Source organism: Octopus bimaculoides, chromosome 1 (assembly GCF_046866305.1).
Source record: "Octopus bimaculoides isolate indiv1 chromosome 1, ASM4686630v1, whole genome shotgun sequence".
NCBI classification, from domain to species: Eukaryota; Metazoa; Mollusca; class Cephalopoda; order Octopoda; family Octopodidae; genus Octopus; species Octopus bimaculoides.
In genome coordinates, this window is record NC_142928.1 from 179664893 (window position 1) to 179691139 (window position 26247).

The following is a 26247-nucleotide window of genomic DNA, read 5'->3' on the forward strand; positions in this document are numbered from 1 at the left end:
AAAGATGATTAGGTACATTTAATATTCTCTCTCTCTCTCTCTCTCTCTCTCTCTCCATATATATATATATATATATATATATATATATATATACACACACACAGAGACAGACAGACAGACAGACAGACAGACAGATATAGGTATATCTTTTCTGATTTGAAAAAACCTAATAGATTCCCCTGTGTAAATTAAATTAAAGCTCAACACTGCACTGATGAGGTTGACTAGGTCAAAATACATATTGCAATTGGAATATTTATTTGTATCATTACCTACTAAATAAATATGTAAATAAAAAGGCTCAATTCTTTCCCTTACAAAAGACAATGGATGAACCAATGAAAGTGATGAGTGTAAAGGAATTCCTGCCAGTTTTTGAAATATCTGACAGTGAACATAACAGGAACAACTTAGGTGATGGACCAAAGAAGAAGACAAAAAGAAATTTGTGAAAAACTACTAAATGAATAAATGTTATTAAACAAATATGAAAAATGATAAGACACAATTCTCTCCCTTATAAAAGAATAAAATGAAACAACCAGGATGATGCTAAGGAGCTTCAAGCATTCAAAATGTGTGATGGTGATCACAATACAAACACCTTAGAAGGAGATGATCTGAAGAAGAACACAGCAAAGTGTATATTTTGCTTGCAAAGTCAGTATATATGTTGTTGGCACTCCGTCGCTTACGACGTCGAGGGTTCCAGTTGATCCGATCAACGGAAGAGCCTGCTCGTGAAATTAACGTGCAAGCGGCTGAGTACTCCACAGACACGTTTACCCTTAACGTAGTTCTCGGGGATATTCAGTGTAACACAGTGTGACAAGGCTGACCCCTTGAATTACAGGCACAACAGAAACAGGAAGTAAGAGTGAGAGAAAGTTGTGGTGAAAGAGTACAGCAGGGTTCGCCACCATCCCCTGCCGGAGCCTCATGGAGCTTTAGGTGTTTTCGCTCAATAAACACTCACAACACCCGGTCTGGGAATCGAAACTGCGATCCTATGACCGCGAGTCCGCTGCCCTAACCACTGGGCCATTGCACCTCCACCAGTATATAAATAAACTCAAAGTATGGCTGCAGCCAAAACCAAAAGAGAAAAGTTGTTTTTAAAAAAATGAAAAATTTCCATAAACATTTGAATTTCAAATGTATGTTACACCCACACAGAGGCAAGTAAACAGATACAAATGCTTGGGCATACATGCATGCATGCACACAATTTAGCAAAGAAAATACAGACCATGATCAAAGTTGAATCAAATTCACACCTTTCAGGTTCTATCATTATACTCTATCATGAATTTTGATTTAACTGCAGGCAATTCGAGTTTCAAATGGAACTTCTACATGCTTCTAAATGTATCACATGGAATTTTTAAAAAAAGAAAGAACTTTCTTTAACAAATCTCCTGTCTACTTCCTAAAGAAGCAAGGAACACGGAAAAAAAAACTGGCTAGTTCATTTTTTTTTACCTTCTACATTAAGACTTGAAGGCACTTTTAAAATCTATTTTAATTAATCAATCATCTACAGGTTAAGATTAAACCAGACATAAATAGGAGTGTGTGTGTGTATATATATATATATATATATAAGTCAGTAAATAGTGGGGTTGTGTTAACCGCACGTAGAGAAATAATAGGAAAATGAAAATTTTCCTATATATATATATATATATATATATATATATATATATATATATATATATATATATATGTGTGTTTGTTGTTTATAGTTTCAGCTCAGAGCTGCGGCCATGCTGATGCACCGCCGTGTATGTATATATATATATATATATATATATATATATATATATATTAAAGTTAGAGAAATATTCTAATACTGGTTTTGGTTATAGGACTGAGGTCATACTGGAGCACTTTCAAGGTATTTTAGTCAATCATACAGATCCACATACTTATTTCAATCAGGTATTTATTTTGCCATGCTCTATTTTTCAAACTGCTAAGTTACAAGATATTGGAAAATACAGGATAAACAACGTATATTTTCTAGACTTGCATAAACACACACACACACACACACACACACACACACACACACACACACACACATACACACACACACACACACACACACAAAAGCCATCTATCTGACCCTCACAATATTGAATAACTTGATAGCCTGAATTATGCTTTTATTAATTGCTTTGATCACAAGCAGGCACTAACACCCTCACAGACCCCCTCCCACCCTTGATCCAGCAAAACATCCAGGATGTAACATATGTAGGATCAGACGGCTGGTTAATCCTTTAACAACCCTGAAAGAATAAAAAGCAAAATAAAGACAGCCTTGGCAAGATTTGAACTCAGAGTGACAGCTGGAACAGATGTCACAATGCAGTCTATCTGACACTCTAACAACTATGCCAATTGACCACTGTACCATGGGCTTCGGCACAGTTTCCATTAACTAAATTCTGCTCATAAGAGATTGGTCAGGCCGAGCCTGTAGTAGTAGAAGTAGTAAGATCAGATCATGAGTAAACTTTTTAACCAAATACTTATACTTCTCGATTCTGACTTCAATTCAGATTAATCAATTAGATGTAATGCTTATTTATTCACATTGTTTTGAATTAATCATGCATTGTTTCACAGCTTCAAGATTTTGACAATAAGATTGCTTATTTTTAGAATGTTATCATAGGGTATGCATGAGAAGTCAAAATTGACCAGTTTGAACATAAAACGAGGTAAAATATTTGGGCCGGATATGACTGGTTCAAACACTAAAGGGTTATGTTAATCCTATTTCTTAAATATGACATTATAAACCCTGACTTGATCTAAGAGTTTATGAGTTCAATTCCCTCTCAAATTGTATGATAACTTTTCACTTTTTTGTCTTAAAATTAAATCCATAGCCTAATCATAAATTATATCCCCATGCAACTATTTGCAATTTTCAATGGGATTAGGGAGAGACAATAATGTTTATGAAATGGAAGAAAGTGCTGACATTCTTGTGTGTTTAAGAAGCTGTTTCCACAACCATGTGGTTCTGGATTCGATCCCACTGTGTGGTATCTTAGACCAGGGGTTTTCAAACTTTTTGACTTGCGGACCCCCTTATAAACGCTTATGAAATTTATACATAAATATTTGCTTAAAATAACATATTTTTGCATTTATTTATTTAACAGTATTTAACAAATAGGTTTATTGTCAATTAAAAGATTTCGATAAAAAACATATATAAAATCAAATTGCCCATAAAAAGTATTTGCTGTCTTGTCCTTGCGGACCCCCTGTGGTCCGCGGACCACAGTTTGAAAACCCCTGTCTTAGACAACTGTCTTCTATTCTAACCTCATGTTAACCAATGGTTTATGAGTTGAATGTAGTAAATGTGCATGCATGTGTGAGTGTGTGTATGTGTGTTTTATACATCATCATCATCAAATGTCTATTTTTCCATGCTCATATGGGCTGGAATTATTTCAGGCAGAATCTCTATGGCTAGATGCCCTGTTTCCAAGTGAGGTAATATTTCCCCCATGATCAGATGAAATGAATAACACTGCTTGTATGACAGTGATATTCATTTATAATAATCACACATGAAGACAAGGAGACACACATGCACAACAGGCTTCTTTCAGTTTCCATCTACCAAATCCATTCATATAAGGCTTTAGTTGGCCCAGGACTATAATAAAAGACCCTTGCCCAAGATGCCACACAGTGGAACTGAACCCAAAACCATGTAGTTGAGAAGCAAACTTCTTACCACACAGCTATACTTGTGCCTATAATGTAAAATAGTACATGGAGTTGTGTACTTTTAGGTTAAAATGTAACTTAGTCATATGATAACTAGAAATCAATAAAATATGAGACTGAAATAAGTACTGTTGTTGGTACAATTGACTAAAATCCTTTGAAGGTGGTGTCCAACCACTGACATGGTCTAATGACTAAAAAGAGTGAAAGAGTTTCTATTACTTGAAAAAAGTAGAGTTGTAAAAATAACTATATTTTTCAAAACTGCTGTAACACATCTATCTACATGTAGTTAAGCATAGGAACGGTAATTTCAAAGTGCTTTTTACAAAGGAATATTAATATTCCAGTTGATGACAATAACAATGGTAATAGATACAATATCAATTTAAATGGACATGTTGTTGCTTTTGCTCCATCTAATACACAGAAAATTACTTTGCTTTTAATTTTTACACTGTTAAAATAAATCAATGAAGCTAATTTTGGTCTTATCACATTTATAAATTAGATTAACATTAAAAGCAATTAGTGAGTGTTAAATTGACAATTTCTCAGTAGAAATTTGTTTCATAGAAGAGTTATGTATGAATGATAAGTTGACAAATTAAAAAGACATTTCCTCAAAAACATAGCATATTTCCTTCATGTAATATTTTTGTAATTAACAATGATTAAAAATCATCCATAAATGTAACTTCCTTTTAAAAAATAAAATAAAATTTGCTTTGAATAGTAAGAATATATTTAAAATTAAAATATCAGAGAGAAATTACAAACTTATGAAGATAGTATAAACATTATTTTCAATCAAATACTTTTTTTTTACTATCTATAAAATGTTGTTTTTTTTTTACATATTTGTCAGGTTAAATAGCATTTTTTCTTTCATTTTCTTATTTCTTAAAGTGATTTTATATCCATTTTCCAAGCAAGCATGGGTAAACTGACATTTTTTTAAAATTTGGATAGCTATCCATCTTCTTCACCTACTATTCTTGGGAGGGCTGTTGGAGTAGAGTCCTCAGGCACTTCTTCCATAGGATCCTATCAGAAGTAACTATCATGACATTTTCCAGCTGGATACTCAAGCACGAACAACTGAGACTATAGATATTATCCAACCATCCTGTTCTTGATCTACCCTTAGATCTGCCAGTTCGCTTGGCTTGAAAATTCTGTCTTGCGTTTCTTTCTTGTAACATTCTGATCACATGTTTCCAGTACTAGAGCTGTAACCGCTCAATGCAGAAAAGTAGCAGCTCAATCTGGAGAGACTTCCTAATTTCTGAGCTGTGCAGCCAGACAAGCAATGTCACTCCAAAGATTCTTCAGAGGAACCCGATTCTGGCTGCTTGTATTCACAATACTACTCATTTGGTCATTACCCAACATTCATGACCATAGGTGAGGATAGACACACAAACTGAACTGAAGACAGCATATTTGGCTCTTTTACCAACCTCTCCTCTTAAATGCTGGTGCTGATACATTACTTTGCCAGTGCCTGCAATTTCTGCATCTAATTCAGCCTCCTTGCTTCCTTTAGATATTGATATATAAATTATTGAAGTTAATTTTCACTGCTAAATGTCTTTTCGACAACTAATGATGCTATTATAGAATGACAGTGACATCTACTTTCCGTCTAAGCAAATGACTGCAAACCTCACAGAAATTGCTTAAAAAAGCTGTATTTTATGCTTTAACTCTTTAGCATTCACATTATTCTATCAAAAGTAATGCTAATTTAAGCATACTGTTTTGAATTAATCATGCATTATCTTGTAGCTTTGAGATTTTGATGAGGCAACTGTTAATTTTTTAGAATGACATTGAAGGGCAGAATTGAGAAACCAGATCTTGCCAATTTGAACGTAAAACAAGTAGGATATTTTGGCCGGATATGGCCAGCTTAACAACTAAAGGGTTAAATGCCAAAGGGTTAAAACAATATCTTCCTCTTTTTACTCCAACTATTTAATACAAAAATTTGTAATACTTACAGTTAAACAACCCATCAGACCATTTTCAAATGGTCTCTGGAAAGCTCTGGTGTCAGAGCACCATTCTAGTAGTTCTCGAGCAGCACTTTGAAAACCTGATGTAGAGGCCAGTTGCTGAGAAAAGAAATAAAGAAATTTTAATTGAAACTCTAAAAACCAAAAGAAAAAAAGTTTACACATTTAAAGCTGGAGATTAGCATATTAGTTTATCAATGACAGGACTTTTAATTACAACGTGTCAATGTGTCGTGAGCTTTGTGTTTGTGTTATGTCTGACTAGCATTGAACAATAACTTGTGGATATGGCATATACATAGCAAGACAAAGTCTACATTAAGAGCAAAGAAAGGACTACCCTCAGAACCCTACACTGGCAAAATGTTTTCCAGGAATGGCAAGGAATAGAAGAGTATCAAAAATACATGGACATTCTTAGGTGGTATCCATGTTGATCTTCAAAACAGAAAGTGGACATATAATATGTATCCCTATCATATAGAGTAATCCCTCACCATATCGCCGTTTATTATTTAAGCTTAGGTCGATTCCTCTGTAGTGTTGTTTTGCATTTATAATAAAATAAATATAAACAAATTATAAAAATAATAATAAAAAATATACAGTACAGTACTGTTTCTACTTTGCGGATTTTCCCCTATCATGGAGGGTTTTGGAATGTAACATGATAGTCGAGGAATTACTGTATGCAGATTATCATTAAACAGCCTTGGAAGAAACATTGAAGACATTTCAACATTAAAAAACATAATAATAAATATTATGCTAATACTTAGTATATATAAATTTCTTCCAAACATTTGCAACAGAGAGGGAGAGGGAGAGAGACAGACAGACAGACAGAATGGGAGAAATAAGAACACACTTCTGACCACAGAATATGGGTTGACAACAAAATATACTTTTCATGTTATCCATGAAGCTTTAAACAACATGGAAGAAAAGACAATGGTATAATTCTATTTCTAAACAACACCTTTAAAATACCTTCATAATACTTAAAAAGGCCCAATTATCATCTTCTAGATTATTTCAACACTAGAAACTTGACATAAAAGTCGGCATTAGTAAGTCTGCTGCTTATGATAGATATACTACACTAAAATGAAAAGTAATGTAAAAAAAAAAAACTCTTCAGTTGTATTATTTCTTCATGATGTTATTGAAGATAATTCTGCAATGTAAATGTGTTAATCCTTCCTCCATTAAGAAAATGAAATGGTAATATGTAAAATTACTAATTGTAAAATGATGTTTGTGAGTATTAAGCTACCTACAAACATTAATGCAAAATATGAATTTTATGTACATTATTTACAATGGATGGATAAGTGTCCTCATCTTGTTTGTTGTTACCACAACATTTCAGTCCATGTACTCTCCAGCTTTCATCGGGTGGAATTTTGAACCCAACCCTTTATTTGACTAATGGGGTATTTTGTTCTCATTCCTAAGGTATTCTTTTTTTGCTGATGTTATTTTTTCTGTTGATATTATTTCCCAAGTCCCTGACTGGGATTGAACTCAGAATCCAAGGGTTAGTAGCCTGCGCTCTTATCCACTATGCTATATGCCCATAGGTAATTATAGAGTGAATTATAGTGTATTAAAAAAAGATAAAATATTAGGTTTATAAGCCTAAAAATTCACTCTATAATTACAGGCATACAGCAGAGTGGATAGGAGCATGGACTACTAACCCTTGGATTCTAAGTTCAATTCCAAGCAGGGACTTGGGAAATGATATCAACAGAAAAAAATAACATAAGCAAAAAAAAAAAGAATACCTTAGGAATGAGAACAGAGTACCCTGTTAGTCAACTAAAGGGTTGGGTTTGAAATTCCACCAGAACATCTGATGAAGGCTAGAGAGTACATCGGCTGAAATGTTGTGGTAACAACAAACAGGGTAAGGACACCATTGTAAATAATGTACATAGTTCCTATCTCAAAAATATAGAATAATATGAATTTTATGGATTTCTAGATTAATAAAATAATTAATATAACAGTAAATGAAAAGAGTTTATCTTAACTAATTATTATCATTACAAGGGGGTGGTAGACTGGTAGAATATAGGTAGAACTAGTAGAACAATGAGAGCAATATGCTTTGCATACCATCATCATTATTATTATATGTATGTGTTATTTTACTGGCATTATATAAATAAGTTTCATGAAACAACCTCCACCCCATTTTTTTTTCTATAGACAGTTAGCCTTCTCATTGTAAGCCGATTTTTCTTGAGTGAGAGAAATAAAGATAAAGAGACAGACAGGCAGACAGGCAGAGACAAAAATGGACAGACAGACAGAGAGAGACAAAGAATAGCTTTAGAAAGGTTTATTTATTTGCCAAAAGACTTGTTGGTGACCTTTTTCTTTTTATTTTCTTTTTTCACACTATGTACCCTACTTACCTTTAACAGTGCTATGTTAAACCACCAGATCTGATTTACTACTGTACTCCAGCCCACCTAATATGAGACTTTTTTCTTAAAGATCACTCTTGCTCATAGGAACTCCACTTTGAGGAAAAAAAAAAAAGAAAATAAAAAAACCTGCTCTAACTAGATAATCTGGAATAACAAGATATCTTCTACAAGACTAGGTTAGAACACAATTGAAATGAGTCCCCCACCCTTTTTTTTATTATCACAACACTAAATAAAGATACCAAGACGTCTAGGTCACCGATTCCCAAAATGTGTACCTCCCACAACTTCCTTGACACTGAGTTTGGTTCAAAGTGTGTCCTACCCTCCCAGTTAAAAGCTTTATCCAGAATGACAGTTGGGAAGAATATGGACAGCAAAATTCGAAAACATAATAACAATTAAAATTAAACATTCATTTCACAATACATAATAATAATAATATAATTGCAAATATTTAAATTAATCAATTTAACAAATTCAATCAACCTATCAATCCATACATGCCATTTTGTTTTTTAGTGAGCAGGGTTGACCGTTATTTAACACTGTCAGTCTTACACATATCATTTAACATCTATTTTACTGTTCAGTCAATCTACAATGTCATCATAGAGTAAAAAGGAAGAAGATATTCAGTACCAAAGTTCATCAACTGAAAATCTTCAGTCACTTAGCCTATTGCCTTTCCTAAGAAACAACTCTGGATTCTTTCTCCTATACTAACTCTAATAATTCTTTCTAACATAAGCACAAGGCCTGAAATTTTACAAGATGGAGATAGACAGTCAATTGCATCGACCCCAGTGCTCAACTAATACCTATTTTATTGACTCCAAATGGATAAAAGACAAAGTCAACCTCAGCAGAATTTGAGCTTAGAATGGAATGTAAAGCTAGAAGAAATGCTAACAAATCTGCTAACTCACTGCTGGCTAACCCTAATAATAATAAAACCAATCATTTCTAACACTAGTACAAGACCAAATATTATATTTATATATATATATATATATATATATATATATATATATCTCATCATCATCATCATCATTGTTTAACGTCCGCTTCCCATGGGCTGGACGATTTAACTGAGGACTGGTGGACCAGATGGCTACACCAGGCTCCAATCTGATTTGGCAGAGTTTCTACAGCTGGATGCCCTTCCTAACGCCAACCACTCAGGGAGTGTAGTGGGTGCTTTTACATGCCACTGGCACGAAGGCCAGTCAGGCGGTACTGGCAACGGCCACGCTCAAAATGGTGTATTTTATGTGCCACCCGCACAAGAGCCATATATGTATGTATGTATATATATATATATATATATATATATATATATATATATATATATATATAAAGAGAGGGAGAGACAGACAGACAGACAGAGACAGACAGACAGACAGACAGAGACAGACAGACAGACAGAGACAGACAGACAGAGACAGACAGACAGAGACAGACAGACAGACAGAATAATTGATTACGTCAACTTCATTGGCTTTAATGGTACATATTTTATAAACTCCAGCAAGAGTAAAGGCAAACATCAACCACAATATGAACTGAATCCATAAACTAATGGATTTAACTGAAGATATTTTGCTCCACCACACCTGTTATCTACCAATCTAGGTACTAGTTTTAGCTAAGACCACCAATTCTGAGGGAAAGGGGAAAGTTGATTACATCAGTACTTTTTATTGACTCTGAAAGGATAAATGGCAAAGTTGACCATTGCAGAATAAGAACTCAGACTGCAAAAACCAAAGCAAATGCAGCTAAGCATTTTGTCATCATAAAAACTAGCAGATGTGGTCCTACTAACATCATAGATCTAAAGCAAAGAAAACAAAAAAAATGAAGGTACTTATTTCAGGCTTATCAACTAACACTTTAACTGTTGGAAACACTAAATATTAATATTTCCAGAAAATTTTGTATAAGATTTTAAGCAATATGCAAAATGACTTTTCAAAACTACTTCAGATATTTGCAATAATTTTATTTAGAAGCTTTTCATCATTTAATTAATTAGTGGCATAAATTTAAATGATTAATATTTTCTTCCTGTTTTATTTATACATGTGTGTGTGTGTGTGTGTGTGTGTGCACATGCATACGTTTAAGCATGGAAAGCAAATGTAAACTGATGATAATGATGTGTGTTTATATATATATATATATATATATATATATATATATATACACACACATATATACACACACACATATATATATATATACACACACACACACACACACACATACACACACACATGTGTGTGTGTGTGTGTGTGTGTGTGTGCATGCATGCATACGGATGTACTGAACAAAAGATTATTGAGTAACTCTTCAGTTTAATGTTAAATTGTTTTATTATAGTTGACATAAACACAAATATTAATATTGACAAATACATCAGACAATGGGCTGGCAGAATTATTACCACACCAGGTAAAATGCTTAGCGGCATTTCACCTGTCTTTACATTCCAAGTTCAAATGCCACTGAAGTCAGCTTTATCTTTCATCCTTACAGGATTGATGAAAAAAAGTACCAGTGAAATACTGGGATCGATGTACTCAACTAATAATCCTCCCCTGTGAAATTGCTGGTTTTGTGCCAGAATTCGAAATCAATATTAACATTGTGTGTATGTGTGTGTGTGCGTGTGTGCATGCGTATGTGTGCATCTTGGTATCTGTTAGAGATGATTTGAATATCTGCGCACGAAAAGTTTCTCACTAAAGTGCAGGTTTGAGCAAGATTTTTCTATGGAAGGCCAGTAACTACTCATCCATGCAAGTCTCCCCTCTTTGCACCAAAGGAAAGGCAAGACTGATGCAGCTTGGTACTAGTGTTGTCATAAAGCAAAGAACCAGCATACATAATTTCAAGTATCACATTCAACACTCTAAAGGTTTTGCCAATCTGTCATAACAAATGACAAGGCATTATGTTCTAACAATTCCTCAACTTGTGTGTGTGTGTGTGTGTGTGTGTGTGTGTGTGTGTGTGTGTGTGTGTGTGTGTGTGTGTGTGTGTGTGTAACACTAAATATGATGTACTCTTTAGAGTACATGTCATATGTGTTTTATTACTGCGTTTGTGCATGTGCACATAGATAACACTACTGGTTAGCATGTTTGTAGAAGGCCAAATTTATTGTAGATGCATGGTTTCAAATTCCAGGGATATTTATATGTATTTTGACTATGTTCTGAATTTATACGTATTCTGACTATGTTCTGGTCAATCAGATGCGTGTGTGTGCGTATTTTGTTATAATAAGTATATGTGTTGCTTAAGTGCTAGATGTGGATCTATATGTATGTGTGGATGCGAGGTGATGATAGGTATTTCAAAGGAAGAGAGTTTAGAGGTGGAGTCCATGGGAGTAGGTTGAGCATTCAGAGAGAAAAGTTAGGTTTTTGTCAGTGTTAGAGCTGAAAGTCAAGGGAACTGAAGTGCAAGGCTAAGCCAAACATGTAGAGATGCTGGGTGGAGTGATTCATGGAGCAAAAGTGGTATGAAACAGAGGAGTTTTTGCCTAGATAGATGTTACAAAGGTGTTTAGTAAAGCAATGAGACAGGTATCATCCAATCTGCCTGATATACTTAGGGAGTTACAGAGGGAGCATTTTAAGTAGTAGATGATATTAGTAGAGATGCAGGTGAAAGGGTCAGATGCATAGAAGGACTGATGGCTAAGGCTGGTGAGGACAGCAATGTTAAAGTAGAATGGATAGGCATGGATAGACATGACAGCAGCAAGAGTGAAGAAGGGATCCAGATTAGGAATAGTGAAGCAGAGAAGGAACTATGAACAAGTAGTAGGTCCACATAGGATAAAGGCATAGTTAAGGGAATGAAGAGATGATACGCATAAGACGTGGGAGATGGTGGAGTCAGATGGGAGGCTTTCGAATGCACAGGGTTATAAAGCATGGGAAGTGTCATTTTTTCAGAAGTAGGAACAGAAGAACCCCACCCCTAACACACAAACACACGCACGCACACGTCTTTCAAGAGAAATACTGCATTACTGTGTCTCTTTACTTTAGACCCTTGTGAGGGTGTAAACATGGCCTAGCTTAATGGTGCATGTGCTAATGCAAACAGGTATTTGCCCAATATGTTGGAGACACTAACTAATATGTTAGTGTTTGTATATTGAATTTAATTATGTATAATGATTATTTCTTCGCGCACGTGTGTGTGTGTGTGTGTGTGTGTGTGTGTGTGTGTGTTATTTAGATCGCTGTTGATGACTTTTATATATCAAAACTCTGGATAAGGGTTGTATATTTCTACTCACTTTCGGCATTTTTAGAGTTATTAAAAAACACAACAAAATACTATCTGTTATCCAAAATGATTTTATTTTAGTGTGTGTGTGCGTGCGTGTGCATGCGTGCGTACGCACACAGACACACACATCAACCAAATGTATTGTTCATCCAATTACATGTTCTTCAGTATCATAAAAGCAATGATTATACCACAACAGTATGCTGTGAGCATGAAACGCACAAGGGAGATATAGTCTATTGAAAACTATCTTGGATTGCTGCAGGTTCTAATTTAGAGAGCACATGCGCATATGTGTGTGTGTGTGCATGTGCATGCACATGTGTTTATATATATATATATACATATATACATATATATATATATGTATATGAGTCATTTATTTCTGATAATGGACATACAAAGTAAAATGTAGAAGCCTAGCAAATATATAGCTTCTGTACATATGGATATAGTAGAGGTGACATTTTGCTTAGAGGACATTTATAGTATACAGAGACAGTGAATGTAACAGAATAATGGAGGTGCTAAGAACAATGAAATTCCACAAAACAGGAAGAACTTCCAGAAAAATCTGTAACTCAGTGATTAGCAATCCACCATCCACATCATTTTATCAATGCACTTCACTTGTAACATATCAATATGAAATTATGAACAATTGTGGTATTTGTGGATGCTGCCTGATAGTAAGTAGGGCAATTTTACCAAAAGTAAAAAAGCAAAATAACTGACTGGTTAGTGTGAAAGAAGCAGGTAAATATTATCATAACTATTATTGCCAATATTATCATAACTATTATTATAAAATATTTAACTATTTACCAGTGTTATGTGTACAAGATAATAAGCAGCTTATAACATACTGATTCCATATAGCAATGATAATCATATTTCTTCATAATAGTTTCTTACCCCAGAACCAATGTTACAATAAATATGAACAGAAAGAGTTTCTTGTGATAAAGTGTAATACATTAATAAATTTATTTAGAATGCCATTTATAGAGCTTATTATAAATAGACTTAGTAATAGTTTTAGATATCAGAAGAGTCAGTGAAAGAACTAAATTTATGCCTTAGAGTGACAAAATAAAAAAATTTTTAAATTTAATATTTTTTTTTTAATTGAAAACTTCTAACAAAGTTAGTTTTGAAAAATAGTAAAAAAGAAACCTATGAGGACCAGATAGCAAGTAGATAGAAAGGAAATTACTAGCAGCTACTAAATGAGCAAGCTAAACTTGGAAAGACAAAATTACAAAGTATATTAGAAATTTAAGAGAATAGATTTATGTAGTATAGAGGCCTGTCACAAAATTAGAAGGTAAAAGCTGAAAAAAATGGGTGCACTAACTTCATAGATTTTCAAGCTAAAGAGTGTTAACTGAAAAAGATGAAATTAAAATTAGTACAAAGTATAAAATGCAATTTATGACTCCATGTTAATATGTAACTAACTGTGGGGTCAGTGAGCTGGCAGAATCACTAGCACATCAGACAAAATGCTGAGTGGCATTTCATCTGTCTTTACATAACTGAGTTCAAATCCCACTGAGGTTGATTTTGCCTTTCATCCTTTCTGAGTTGATAAAATAAAGCACCAGTAGAGCACTGGGGTTGATGTAATCAAGTAACACTCCCCTGAACTTGCTGGCCTTGTGCCAAAATTTGAAACCAATATGTAACATCGTCACCAGGTGTCTTGCAAAATCTGTTTCAATCATTTAATTTAAGGTTTAGTATGCTTTCAAACGCACGCACTCATGTGTGTGAGTGTGTTTAAGTTGAATGTGATTCACAAGCCATTTAAATAGTTGAGTATGTTTGTATTGAAACTTTTTAATAGCTCCCTGTATGCAATGTTTTTAGAGTGGCATAAATAATGATGATCATAATCCTTGTGATGCATCCATGACAACACACGTACAATGCACACGACTTGGATATAACTAGAGAACTCCATGAGACCACTCCACGTAAAGTTCTCCCAAACATTGTGGTATACCTCATGTTGCATTAATATATATCAGAGCTGGCAGAATTGTTAGCACACTGGGCAAAATACTTAGTAGCATTTCACCTGTCTTTACGCTCTGAGTTCAAACTCTGCCAAGAATGACTTAGCCTTTCATCCTTTGAAGGATTGAGTACTGGGGTTAATGTAATGAACTTACCCGCTCCCTCGAAATTGCTGGCCTTGTGCCAAAATTTGAAATCAATATTTAGATTCTTCTATTTTTCAGATTCTTACTAAAGTGTAAGTTGATTGTAGAACATTATATTCACATACAGTTCTATATTTAAGAGATGAGGAATTATTTACATTATTTACATTATTTACATTTGACGGATTAATAACAGTAATAATAATAATATAATAATAATAGTAACATCGTTAGGAATGAGAACTCAGGTTCGAAATTTCCCCAAGACACCTGACGAAGGCTGGAGGGTATATCAGCTGAAACGTTGTGTTAACAACAAACAAGATGAGGAGAAATATCCATCAAATGTAAATAATGTAAATAATGTATTATATTCACATGTTCTTCATATTTTCTTTTTTGTTGTCTTTAAATTAAAATAAGAGTATATAAGTCAAGTATGAAGCATCACACGGTTTTCCCTTTCTTATCTAAGCAAAATTCTTCTGAGTTCTCATACCTTATGACATTCATTCTTTTATGCGCATTTGAAATGCCTGTAGCTTACTGGGGGATATCATTGCAGTTTCAGGAAGGAAAAAAAAAAAGAGTGAAATGACATTTAAAAACAAAACTTTGCTTATTAGGACCTACTATGTAATGGGGGAAATGCCAACTCCACTCCTAAAATATGGGAAAACATAAACTGAAAGTATTTTACGTCAGAGGAAAAACATTGCATCTGAGTATGTCTGAAAACAGAAAACACCCAGCAAAATGACTATTGTGTGTTAATCTTAATATGCCCTAAGTTGATGAACTAGTTTGTCACTTAGTAATTAATCTCACTAGTGTCCATGTTAAGAAGAGACTGGCTAATTTACTAATTTTATATTTCAAATAATGACAAATAATTTTGAGTAAATAAGTTCTTGCGTGGTTTGTTTAGCTACAGGTCAACCTGAATTGAGTAAATCTTGGCCAATCCATCTTTTTTAGGGGTATCTAGCACTACATCATTCAATGTGTCTTTTTCTTGTTTAAAATGGCAAGGTACAATTTGAGGAAGATTTGGCAGCCAGGTTGAACTTCTTTGATGGCCAGTATAATTTTGTGTGTGGTATGTGGTCAACATATTATCCTGAGAACATGAACCAGAGGTCTAATATAGGGGTGTGTGTGTGTGTGTGTGTGTGTGTGTGTGTGTGTGTGCGTGTGCGCACGCGCGCATACTTATAAATACATTAGAATGTTGAATTCAGTATTCAAGACTTACAGGTAATTTGGGGCTAAAGAAGTAACTATGTCACCTTGATAGATTTGGTTAAGTTGAATATAACAAGTATTTAGTTGTGTACCTATGTTGTATATCTCAGGTTTGAGATGATGCAAGTTATGTGGTATTTACGAATAAAGAATATTTAGATTTGTAAAGATTGTTAGACCCAGCAATTGTGATGATTGATGATTATAGCTATATGGTATCTATGAATAAAGTGATAATGATCTCATTTTGCTTTATTTAAATGTGTAGTTTGTTTAATTTTTATTTTTTTCTTCCTGTTCTTGTTGAGTTACAGTTACATGTTGTTTTGAATATGTTACCATTGTAGGATATATGGAAAATAAAAGAAGGGTCTAAATTGATGCCATCAATCTAAGAGAGCATTTGGTTTGAGGTGATGGGGGTGACAATCATTGATAGAGAAAGTCAAAGTAAAGACAGAACTCGAAATAATGTATTTTTGAGTTTATAAGATTATCATTTCTATGTTCCCCTGACATACAAGGAAACTTTCAAAGTGACCAGAAACGGGAAGTTTTGTCAGAAGATTCCCAGGCTGATAGACAAACACGCACTCCCATGCATGTGCGTTCATCCTTTGTTTACTCACGCATGTGTCAGCAAAGTCTACCTTGATAAGTAAACACTAGATATAATAAACAGAATAAAAAACAAACTAAGGAAAACTGTAAATGTGTTTCATTTACAGTTTTCAGGATCACAGTTTTCAGTAATATAGTTGCATATTACATGCCAAGAGGAGAAAAACAAAATAATTGCAGATAATTTGGTTGGATTATATGGCTTTTACTACAGTCATTTATTATTATTATTATTATTATTATTATTATTATTATTATTATTATTATTATTATTATTATTATTATCATTGCTATTATTATTAAATAGAAACAATCACTTTAATAGCATACAGAACAGTATTAAAGGAGAGAAATTTCTATTTCTGTTTATTCCAATATCAATTTTCTTTATTGCACCATTTATTTAGTTGTTTACTGATAGAAGAAAATGTCCAAAAACTAAAGGTAACGAATTATTGGTATTGGCAATAATTTAATAGGAATCGTCTTTTTTTTTTTTTTTTTAAGGGTGTGTTTCTGGGACGGAGAGGTGATGTTATTTTTTACTCTTTCTTTCATTTTCTCTGATTACCACCTATGTCAAGCATTACATTTTCTGTGAGACATCTAAATGTAATTACTGGAATATTACTATTTACTCTATTCTAGACACAATATACAAGGTTATGTTAAATGAAGTCACTAGCAAAAATCCAAGTAGCTAGTATATTCCAGTTTGGTATCAAGCTTAAGTTAGAGAAAGATATTTGCCATCTTCAAACGGCATAGGAAACAGTCTTCAGATATCTTAACTGTAGTATGTGTTAGAAATCCTAAGGCAGTTTGAGAGATATAGTTTGTACAAAATATCAACAAGCAGACAAAAATTCCATAATCAAATTTAATCTCCTCCCTATCGTTGTCGTCATCATCTAACGTCTGTTTTCCATGCTGGTATGGATTGGATGGTTTGACACGAGCTAGTATGGCGGAGAGCTGCACCAGGTTCCATTGTCTGTTTTGGCATGGTTTCTATGGCTGGATGCCCTTCCTGCTGCCAACCACTTCATAGAATGCTATGTGGTACCAGCACTGACAGGGCCACCAAGTAACTTGGAAGACAAAAAAACCCTCAGCTGGGAGTGGTGTGGCTTTGTGCCATACATATATATATGTATATATTGGTGGCATATATACACACACATGGAAGCGCAATGGCCCAGTGATTAGGGCAGCGGACTTGCGGTCATAGGATCGCGGTTTCGATTCCCAGACCGGGCATTGTGAGTGTTTATTGAACGAAAACACCTAAAGCTCCACGAGGCTCTGGCAGGGGATGGTGGCGAACCCTGCTGTACTCTTCCACCACAACTTTCTCTCACTCTTACTTCCTGTTTCTGTTGTGCCTGTAATTCAAAGGGTCAGCCTTGTCACACTGTGTCATGCTGAATATCCCCGAGGACTACGTTAAGAGTACACGTGTCTGTGGAGTGCTCAGCCACTTGCACGTTAATTTCACGAGCAGGCTGTTCCATTGATCGGATCAACTGGAACCCTCGACGTCGTAAGCAACGGAGTGCCAACAACAATATATACACACACACACACACACACACACACACACACACACACACACACTGAAACACATACAGGTTATATTTTCTCATTTATCATACAAAAACATAACTGCCCTTTGTGGAAGGATAGTGCAAAATTGCTCCATGTGCCAATTTGCATGTGCGAGCACACAGACATGCACACACACACACACACACACACATACAGGGTGCAGCAATAAAAGAAAAAATAACCTTTTCAAAATTTGATGATAGTTTTCATTGTCAAACCTTTTGAAGTTTCACATCTTACTTTGTTTCATTTTGAATATTAGAACACTAAGGATTTTCGAGCAAGATCATGCCAGTGCCCCTGGACTGGCTCTTGTGCGGGTGGCACATAAAACACACCATTTTGAGCGTAACCGTTGCCAGTACCACCTGACTGGCTCCTGTAGGATTTTCGAGCGAGATCGTTGCCAGTGCCCCTGGACTGGCTTGTGCGGGTGGCACATAAAAGACACCATTTCGAGCGTGGCCGTTTTCGTGCGGGTGACACGTAAAAGCACCCACTACACTCTCTGAGTGGTTGGCGTTAGGAAGGGCATCCAGCTGTAGAAACTCTGCCAGATCAGATTGGAGTCTGGTGTTGCCATCCGGTTTCACCAGTCCTCAGTCAAATCGTCCAACCCATGCTAGCATGGAAAACGGAGTTAAACGATGATGATGATGATGATGATGATGATGATGAAAGAGGAAAAAATATTTTTACAAGTAATATATTAAATTAAAGGAGGTAGCTAATTGCAAGAACTGATGAAAGGAGAACTTGAAGAAATATGCAATAATAAGGTGAAAACCTGTAGGTAATTTGATAAGCCACATCAATTTGCAGGGGGGGGGGGGGGGGGTTAGTATAACTATGTCAAAGGATGAAGCTAGTTTATCATAACCTTTTTACATATGAGAACTGTAAAGAGTGCAAGTGAAACGGATCCAGTAGCTATTAGATCAAAGGTATTGTTGAATTGCATTAAAGAAAAAGTTCCACAGAATAGTGGTCCTTAAAGATGAATAATGTTTGGTGTGTAGTGTGCAAAAACTAAAATGTATAGGTGGAATGAAGTAGAAAGATCAAAAAGAAATGGAATAGAGCTGGTAACTTTTGAATAAGATAGGAAGTTATATAATAGAGATGGGAGAAGCAAGAGAACACAGCACATTAAAACATTTCATTCAGGGAAGACTTATCAATCAGGTGAATAGCTTTCAGAAAAACGTATCATCTTAGCTGTGGAAAAATAGTATTCCCAAAGTGAAGCTATTGTAGAAATTCAAGAGCTATTCAAAGCTGAAATATATTTTGCTGCAAAAAAGAAACTAAGTTTCTTTGACTAAGCAATATTAATAAGGCTTCTAGAAGAAATTGTTGGAGATAGTAATTCCTTATATATGTAATTATAGGGATGTTTTTAAGTCAGAAATTGCTGAAGAGTGATGGTATTTTTTTTTAAATAATGGTTCCTGATTAAAACACAAAACAAAAATTTCATAAAGGAAGAGTTAGTGATTCCACTAACACCAGTACTTGACTGGTATTTTATATCATTGACTCCAAAAGGATGAAAAGTAAAACCAGCTTCAACAGAATTTGAACTCAAGAAGGTAGAGAGATGGAAGAAATATCAACAGCATTTTCCCCCAAGCTCTAATGATTCTACCAATTCACCAACCTTATTTCTTGAAATAATAACATTATTATCTCATACATATTGGGAGATAAAGTAAAATTATGGAAGAAGTGAATGTTTTGTGAGAGTTACTGTTGTTAGGGATATTAATGGACAATATATTGGATTTAAAGAAAAGGGAAAATAAAAGGCTGTCAAATTTCATAGGAATGCATGAGATAGATAGATGTGCCATGTATAAAGAGACTTGTCATGATGAAGGAGCCTTGGGAGACAGCAGAGTTGATGAGGGATTGTTCAAGGTGTTGCTGATAGAAATAAATATGGTATGAAAAGTGAGAAGATTTTGGATAAAAGAAATTACATCCAAATGAAATCTATAATGGGGGGAAAATGATGTCAAAACATTTGCACATCAAATTTTTCATTGGCTGCTAACATTGATAGCACAAGTTTTACTTTTATTAAAACTTTCTAAAGCTATATCCTAAGTAGACTACATTTTTAGAAACAATATTGGTTGTAGTTAAGAGCTTATATGACTTACAATAAATCTTTGTGTAAAAAGAAGACATTGAATAGTGTGCTTAAGATGAACTGATTCTGAACTGCAATATTTGAAAGTAAGAGCTGAGATGTCATTTAGTGAGGGATCTAACAACTTTATGTTTTGATTTATCCCTTAATTGATAAAATCCCACTGGAAAAGGTATTTTTTACCAATCAGAAAAAAAAAATCCAAGAGAATATTATTCAAAATCCTTGATAGATCAGCCTGTCCATTTTATAAGAGTTAATTTTGGAGCAATAAAGCTCATCCCTCTTTTAGTTATAACCACTCTGAACCAATATAATGCATGCTATATCAAATAAAATAGACCAAATATTTTCATGAGGTTGGCAGGGGGGCTGGTGTGTGTGTGTGATTTACAACAAAAAATGGTTAATATATATTCCATACATATGTGTATGATTTACTACAAAAAATGGTTTACACACATGATTCACCCCCAAAAATAAAAGTTATATATACATACATATATATATATATATATATATATATATATATATATATATGAAATCATCACTACCATCCTTATCATCATTTAATGTCTATTTTCTATGCTGGCATGGGTTAGATAGTTTGACAGGAGCTGGCAAGCTAGAGAGCTTTGCTCCATGGTCTGCTTTGGTATGGTTTCTGCAGCTAGATGCCCTTCACAAAACAGAGTGTACTGGGTGCTTTTTAATGTGGCACCAACATCAGCAGGGTTACCAAGTAACTTGCAAGACAAAGACCTCTCAACTGAGAAAGAGAATGTCACTGAGAGAGGTGGCTTTCTGCAATGGTGAAAGATTAAGGCATAATAGGGGGATAGAGATAGGTGCCTTACCATAGAGGAGATACTTGGCCATCCTAGTAGGAAAAAAAGGAGAGGAAGGAGAGATAGAGTTAGAGAGAAAGACAGACAAAGAGTGAGAAAGAGAGAGAGAGAGAGAGAGAGAGAGAGAAATATATTTTTCTTTTTATTTAACTGCAGTCATGCTGGGGCACCACCTTGAAGGGTATTTGTCAAACAAATCAACCTGAGGACTTTTTCTTTTAAAACCTAGTACTTATTCTATCAGTCTCTTTTGCCGAACCGCTAAGTCACGGGGGCGTAAACACACCAACACTAGTTGTCAAGCAGTGGTAGAGGACAAACACAGATATATAGATATATGTGTATCTAAGTATACACATATATCTATGTATATATATGATATATATCTAAGTATATACATATACCTATGCATATAGTTAGATATATATCTAAGTATACACATACATATATACTTATATATATACATATATGTGACAGGCTTCTTTCAGTTTCTGTCTACTAAATCCTTTCACAAGGCTTTGGTCAGTCCAAGGCTATAGTAGAAGACATTTGGCCAAAGTGTCATTCAGTGAGACTTAACCAGGAACTAAGTGGTTGGGAAGCAAACTTACCACACAGTCATGCCTGTACCATATATATATATAATGATTAGAATTGTAACCTTTTGTATTTAGCAGTGATTTTTGTATTGTAGCTTGGTCACCGATGTAGGTAGATCAGATTATATTCATTATTACTAGCCAAGTCACCCTGACGGAGTGAAAACTGAGAACCTCATCATGTTATTGAGAACACCAAGAGTGACTTCATGTCAAGTTATTCAAAACCTCAATTGTAACTTAATTTTTTTAAATATTTCTACTAATTATTTATAACTAAATATTCATTACTCACCATTTTTCAACATCTACCTTAGTCTAAAAGATAACCAAAGATAAGTAATTTTTCAACAAACTCAACAAAATAGCTTTTATAATTTTTACTTTCGCCTTTCATTTGACCCAATCAACTATGCTGCTCTTAAAGCAGCTTCTAAGGAATGCTTTTTTTAACCCCCTACTTTGTTCCTCCAAGAAATAATGCTTTCTTTCTCAGTAAATCAACCTTGAGTGTGCATATATGAATGAGTATGTGCAAGCACTCACATGTATGTTTAATGCAGTTTAGTTTTGTTTGCAGAAATAAATTGATTATAAATAATTAACAAAAGTTACTTCATAGTGTTCTTTTGTGTAAACTGATATTTTGTCCCCACTAAAGAATTCTTATGCTGATATTCATTTCTTTTATTTAGTACAAGGCTACAAATTTGTAGAGGAAGGGTATAATTATTTGAATTAACCACAGTACATGTCTATTGATTACTTTATTGACCACACCCACTGTTAAAAGGATTAAAGGTGAAACAGGGTGAACTCAGAATTCAGGAGAATGAAATTAAATACTATAAAATGTTTAGTCAAGTGCTCTACTCCATTCTAATATTCATATTAACTGTTTTATTCAGTTAACAAGTACTAATTTTTAAACACAGTTTCACCCACACCCACACACACCCTCATGACAACAGGGAAGAGCAGAGTCTTCAGAATGGGAGTTGACAGATAATGTTGCGGATCAAAGTTTTCAATAACCAAATCATTTAGAAATTTTAACGAAGGTATACCAGAGAGATCAAGAAGCCTTGTGGTATATATAATTGACAGAAAACAAACAGTAACTGTACAGGAAATGAGATATGTAGACATTTGATGTCATAGTGATGTCATACCCTTTATATTTTAAGGCTAACATTTTCAAAGAAAAATTATTATAAGAATTAATTTGGGTACCATCAAGTTTCTAACTTATTTGACTTATAGATTGGTTATATGTATCTAAAAGATATCATCCATAGAAAATAGTATTTAAAATATTGATTTATTTATCCAGTATTTCCAACGGAATTTTGAAATATCTAAAATAAAAATCTATAAAGTAAAAGAACTGTTTTTAGAATATTCTTTCTAATAATTGAATAGATTTTCTGTTCAAATGAATAAGAAATACATTTTTCTGAAAGTGTCTGAGATGATTTTCAATACCTTTTCTTTTATTTTTCTAAATAAAATATTCCAGTAAATACTCATTTAGCTCAAAATTTTTCTCTTCACACGAATAAAACAAATTGACCTACAATTTTTAATTAATTTGTTTAAACTTATTAGCACTGATATTTCAATGGTATCTGACCAGGACCTTTGGAAATGACCAGGACCTTTGGAAATGTGCTGTGCGTGAGAAGACCCGGCAAGCCAAGTGAGATCGTTGCCAGTGCCCCTGGACTGGCTCTTGTGCGGGTGGCACATAAGATGCACCATTTTGAGCGTGGCCGTTGCCAGTACCGCCTGACTGGCCTTCGTAGGATTTTCGAGCGTGATCGTTGCCAGTGCCCCTGGACTGGCTCTTGTGCGGGTGGCACATAAAAGACACCATTTTGAGCGTGGCCGTTGCCAGTACCGCCTGACTGGCCTTCGTGCGGGTGACACGTAAAAGCACCCACTACACTCTCTGAGTGGTTGGCGTTAGGAAGGGCATCCAGCTGTAGAAACTCTGCCAAATTAGATTGGAGCCTGGTGTTGCCATCCGATTTCACCAGTCCTCAGTCAAATCGTCCAACCCATGCTAGCATGGAAAGCGGACGTTAAACGATGATGATGATGATGATGATGATCTAGTTTTTCATTATCTCTGACTTGAATTAGAATGTTACCAATCATACTAGTAGAAGCAAAAGAAAGATTTTCTCTGTAAAACATACTACTATTACTACGTACATACATACATGTGTGTGTGTGTGTGTGTGTGTGTGTGTGTGTGTGTGTGTGTGTGTGTGTGTGTGTGTGTGTGTGTGTGTGAGAGAGAGAGAGAGAGAGAGAGAGAGAGAGAGAGAGAGAGAGAGAGAGAGAGAGAGAGAAAGAGAGTTTATTGAAACTCAAGCTGTGAGATAAAACATTCAGTTTCAATAAAGCATATTAACCTACATGTATTGAGCACTCCTCTCTCATTCATTCAACACTTATTCATGTATATATATATTTAACAAATATCAACCACTGAGTTTCCCTAAGTTTGTGTCACCATAACTTTCTCATTGGTTCTAGACAGAAATGAAAACTGGATCACAAACAACTAACTTACTGCATCCCAACATCTCACTATATTTTCAAGCTCATTAATTAATGGGATTAGAATGATAATAACGTTATCAATAATCGCCAACATCATTACTTCCATTTAATCTGCTGTCCAGACTCATCAATTCCATTATTGTAAGGATTGTCCTGTCTTGAGGAAGCAGTAACATTTTCTCACATTTCATGAACATACTTCAAAGAGAATCACCCTTTCACTACTTTAATAACACATTTGGAATCTCAAATGATGCTGTATATTCCAAATTTGCTCTGCTACATACATAGAATCCACTCTCCTTGCTGGTTATCAGTAATGGCTTCCAGTTATTATTATTTTCTATACCTGCTGTCAGTGTCTCTTGCAGCTCTCCAAACACCTCTGATCACCATCAGCTATCTACTTCCTGAATGAAAATAGTTATCCCACCACATCTCTTGCACTTCATATTAGCAAATTCTTCAACCTATGTTTGGTATAAGAACCTACTAGATAAGTTGTATGCCTATGGTCTATATCACTTTAGGATTAGAAGCTTCTTGTCAGATCACTTCATTGAAATGTACTGATAAGAATTGTCTCCAATCAACACTACGTTACTTCAAGTGCACCCCAAGGTTCAGTAATATCTCCACATTCTTCTTGTACATTAATGACCCACTCCCCCCAAACAACTGACATATCTATACAGATTACAGCAGCCTTCACTCCTCTTTAACCTTTTACACAGGTATCAATCATGCATGACCTAAACACCTCATTCTCCTACAAGGATACAATAAGTCTTTTTTCAACAATACAAAGGTACAAATGCTACAGATATCAAAGGAAAAGATTTCGCCACACCCTAGTGTCATCTTGAGGCATGGGTACACTGCACAATGACCTGGGGTCTCACAGATTTAAGGGCCCAATTCTAAGCTATGTATGCTTTATCATGCTGTCAATAAATTATTATAGAGCCCAATGTACTGATATGCTTGGGGACCTATAATGCTGCTAATATAGCCCTGCACAAATCATGAAGAACACATAAAACTTCCAACATAAAAGCAACTGCTACTTATCACACTTTCTCTATGACTTATGTTATATAACTTTACAAAATTGCATCAGAAAAGACTAGAATCTTCTTTAGGGTGAAGAAATGCTCTTATCCTGGTTAATTGCTGTTCCTTTACAATGCTTAAGTAAAACTTACATTGTTAGCACTAGAACAATGCTTTTGTTGCTCACACAGATGCCCTACATCACATCCAAAAAGAAAACTGTTTGAATGATTTACTTGATACAAGCCTTTCTATTGGGGGATTCCATTAGACCTATTTTTGTATTGAGTCAAAGATATTTTTATCAAGAGTTTAGCCTTTAGTCTGCAGTCCAGTGAGATACAATTACAATAGCTTTTTAGGTTTTCACATCCTTTCAGAATGACATGTTAGATTACTAAGTACTAAAGTATGACATTAGGAGAAAATGATGGATAAATCTCTATATATTTAAGCTCAATGAACTACAAACAGAAATCAATACTCTCTACATCTTCCTTAGACTGCTTCCATATCTGTACTATTTTTAGTAAACTGATGAAATTCTGCATTTGACATTTTATATTTGGTTTGCAACATTCTTGATGTTAACTTGAGTTGAAACAGATTTTGTTGCATCTTGGGAGGGTCATTATGCCAGGAATAAACACACACATGGTTTTATTTCACTTCTTTTGTTATTATCATGTAGGCATGTGACTTAATAGTTAGGGTGTTGAGACTCCCGATCATAAGATTGCAGTTTTGATTCCTGGATTGAGTGACATTTTGTCTTCTTGAGCAAAACATTTCATTTCATTTCATGTTGCTCCAGTCCACTCAGCTGACAAAAACAAGTAGTCCT

General features: G+C 34.6%; 1 protein-coding gene across 25 annotated transcripts in view; it reads right to left on the reverse strand.

Annotated features, from left to right (window-relative positions):
• Positions 1 to 26247, reverse strand: part of LOC106871676 (zinc finger MIZ domain-containing protein 1) — a 459684-nt gene that overhangs the window by 236602 nt on the left and 196835 nt on the right. For all 25 annotated transcript variants that reach the window (XM_089363061.1, XM_089363006.1, XM_089362974.1 and 22 more), the window contains one exon: positions 5766 to 5879. In XM_089363061.1, coding sequence (XP_089219187.1) covers positions 5766 to 5879 — 114 coding nt within the window. The remainder of the gene's footprint in view (positions 1 to 5765; positions 5880 to 26247) is intronic.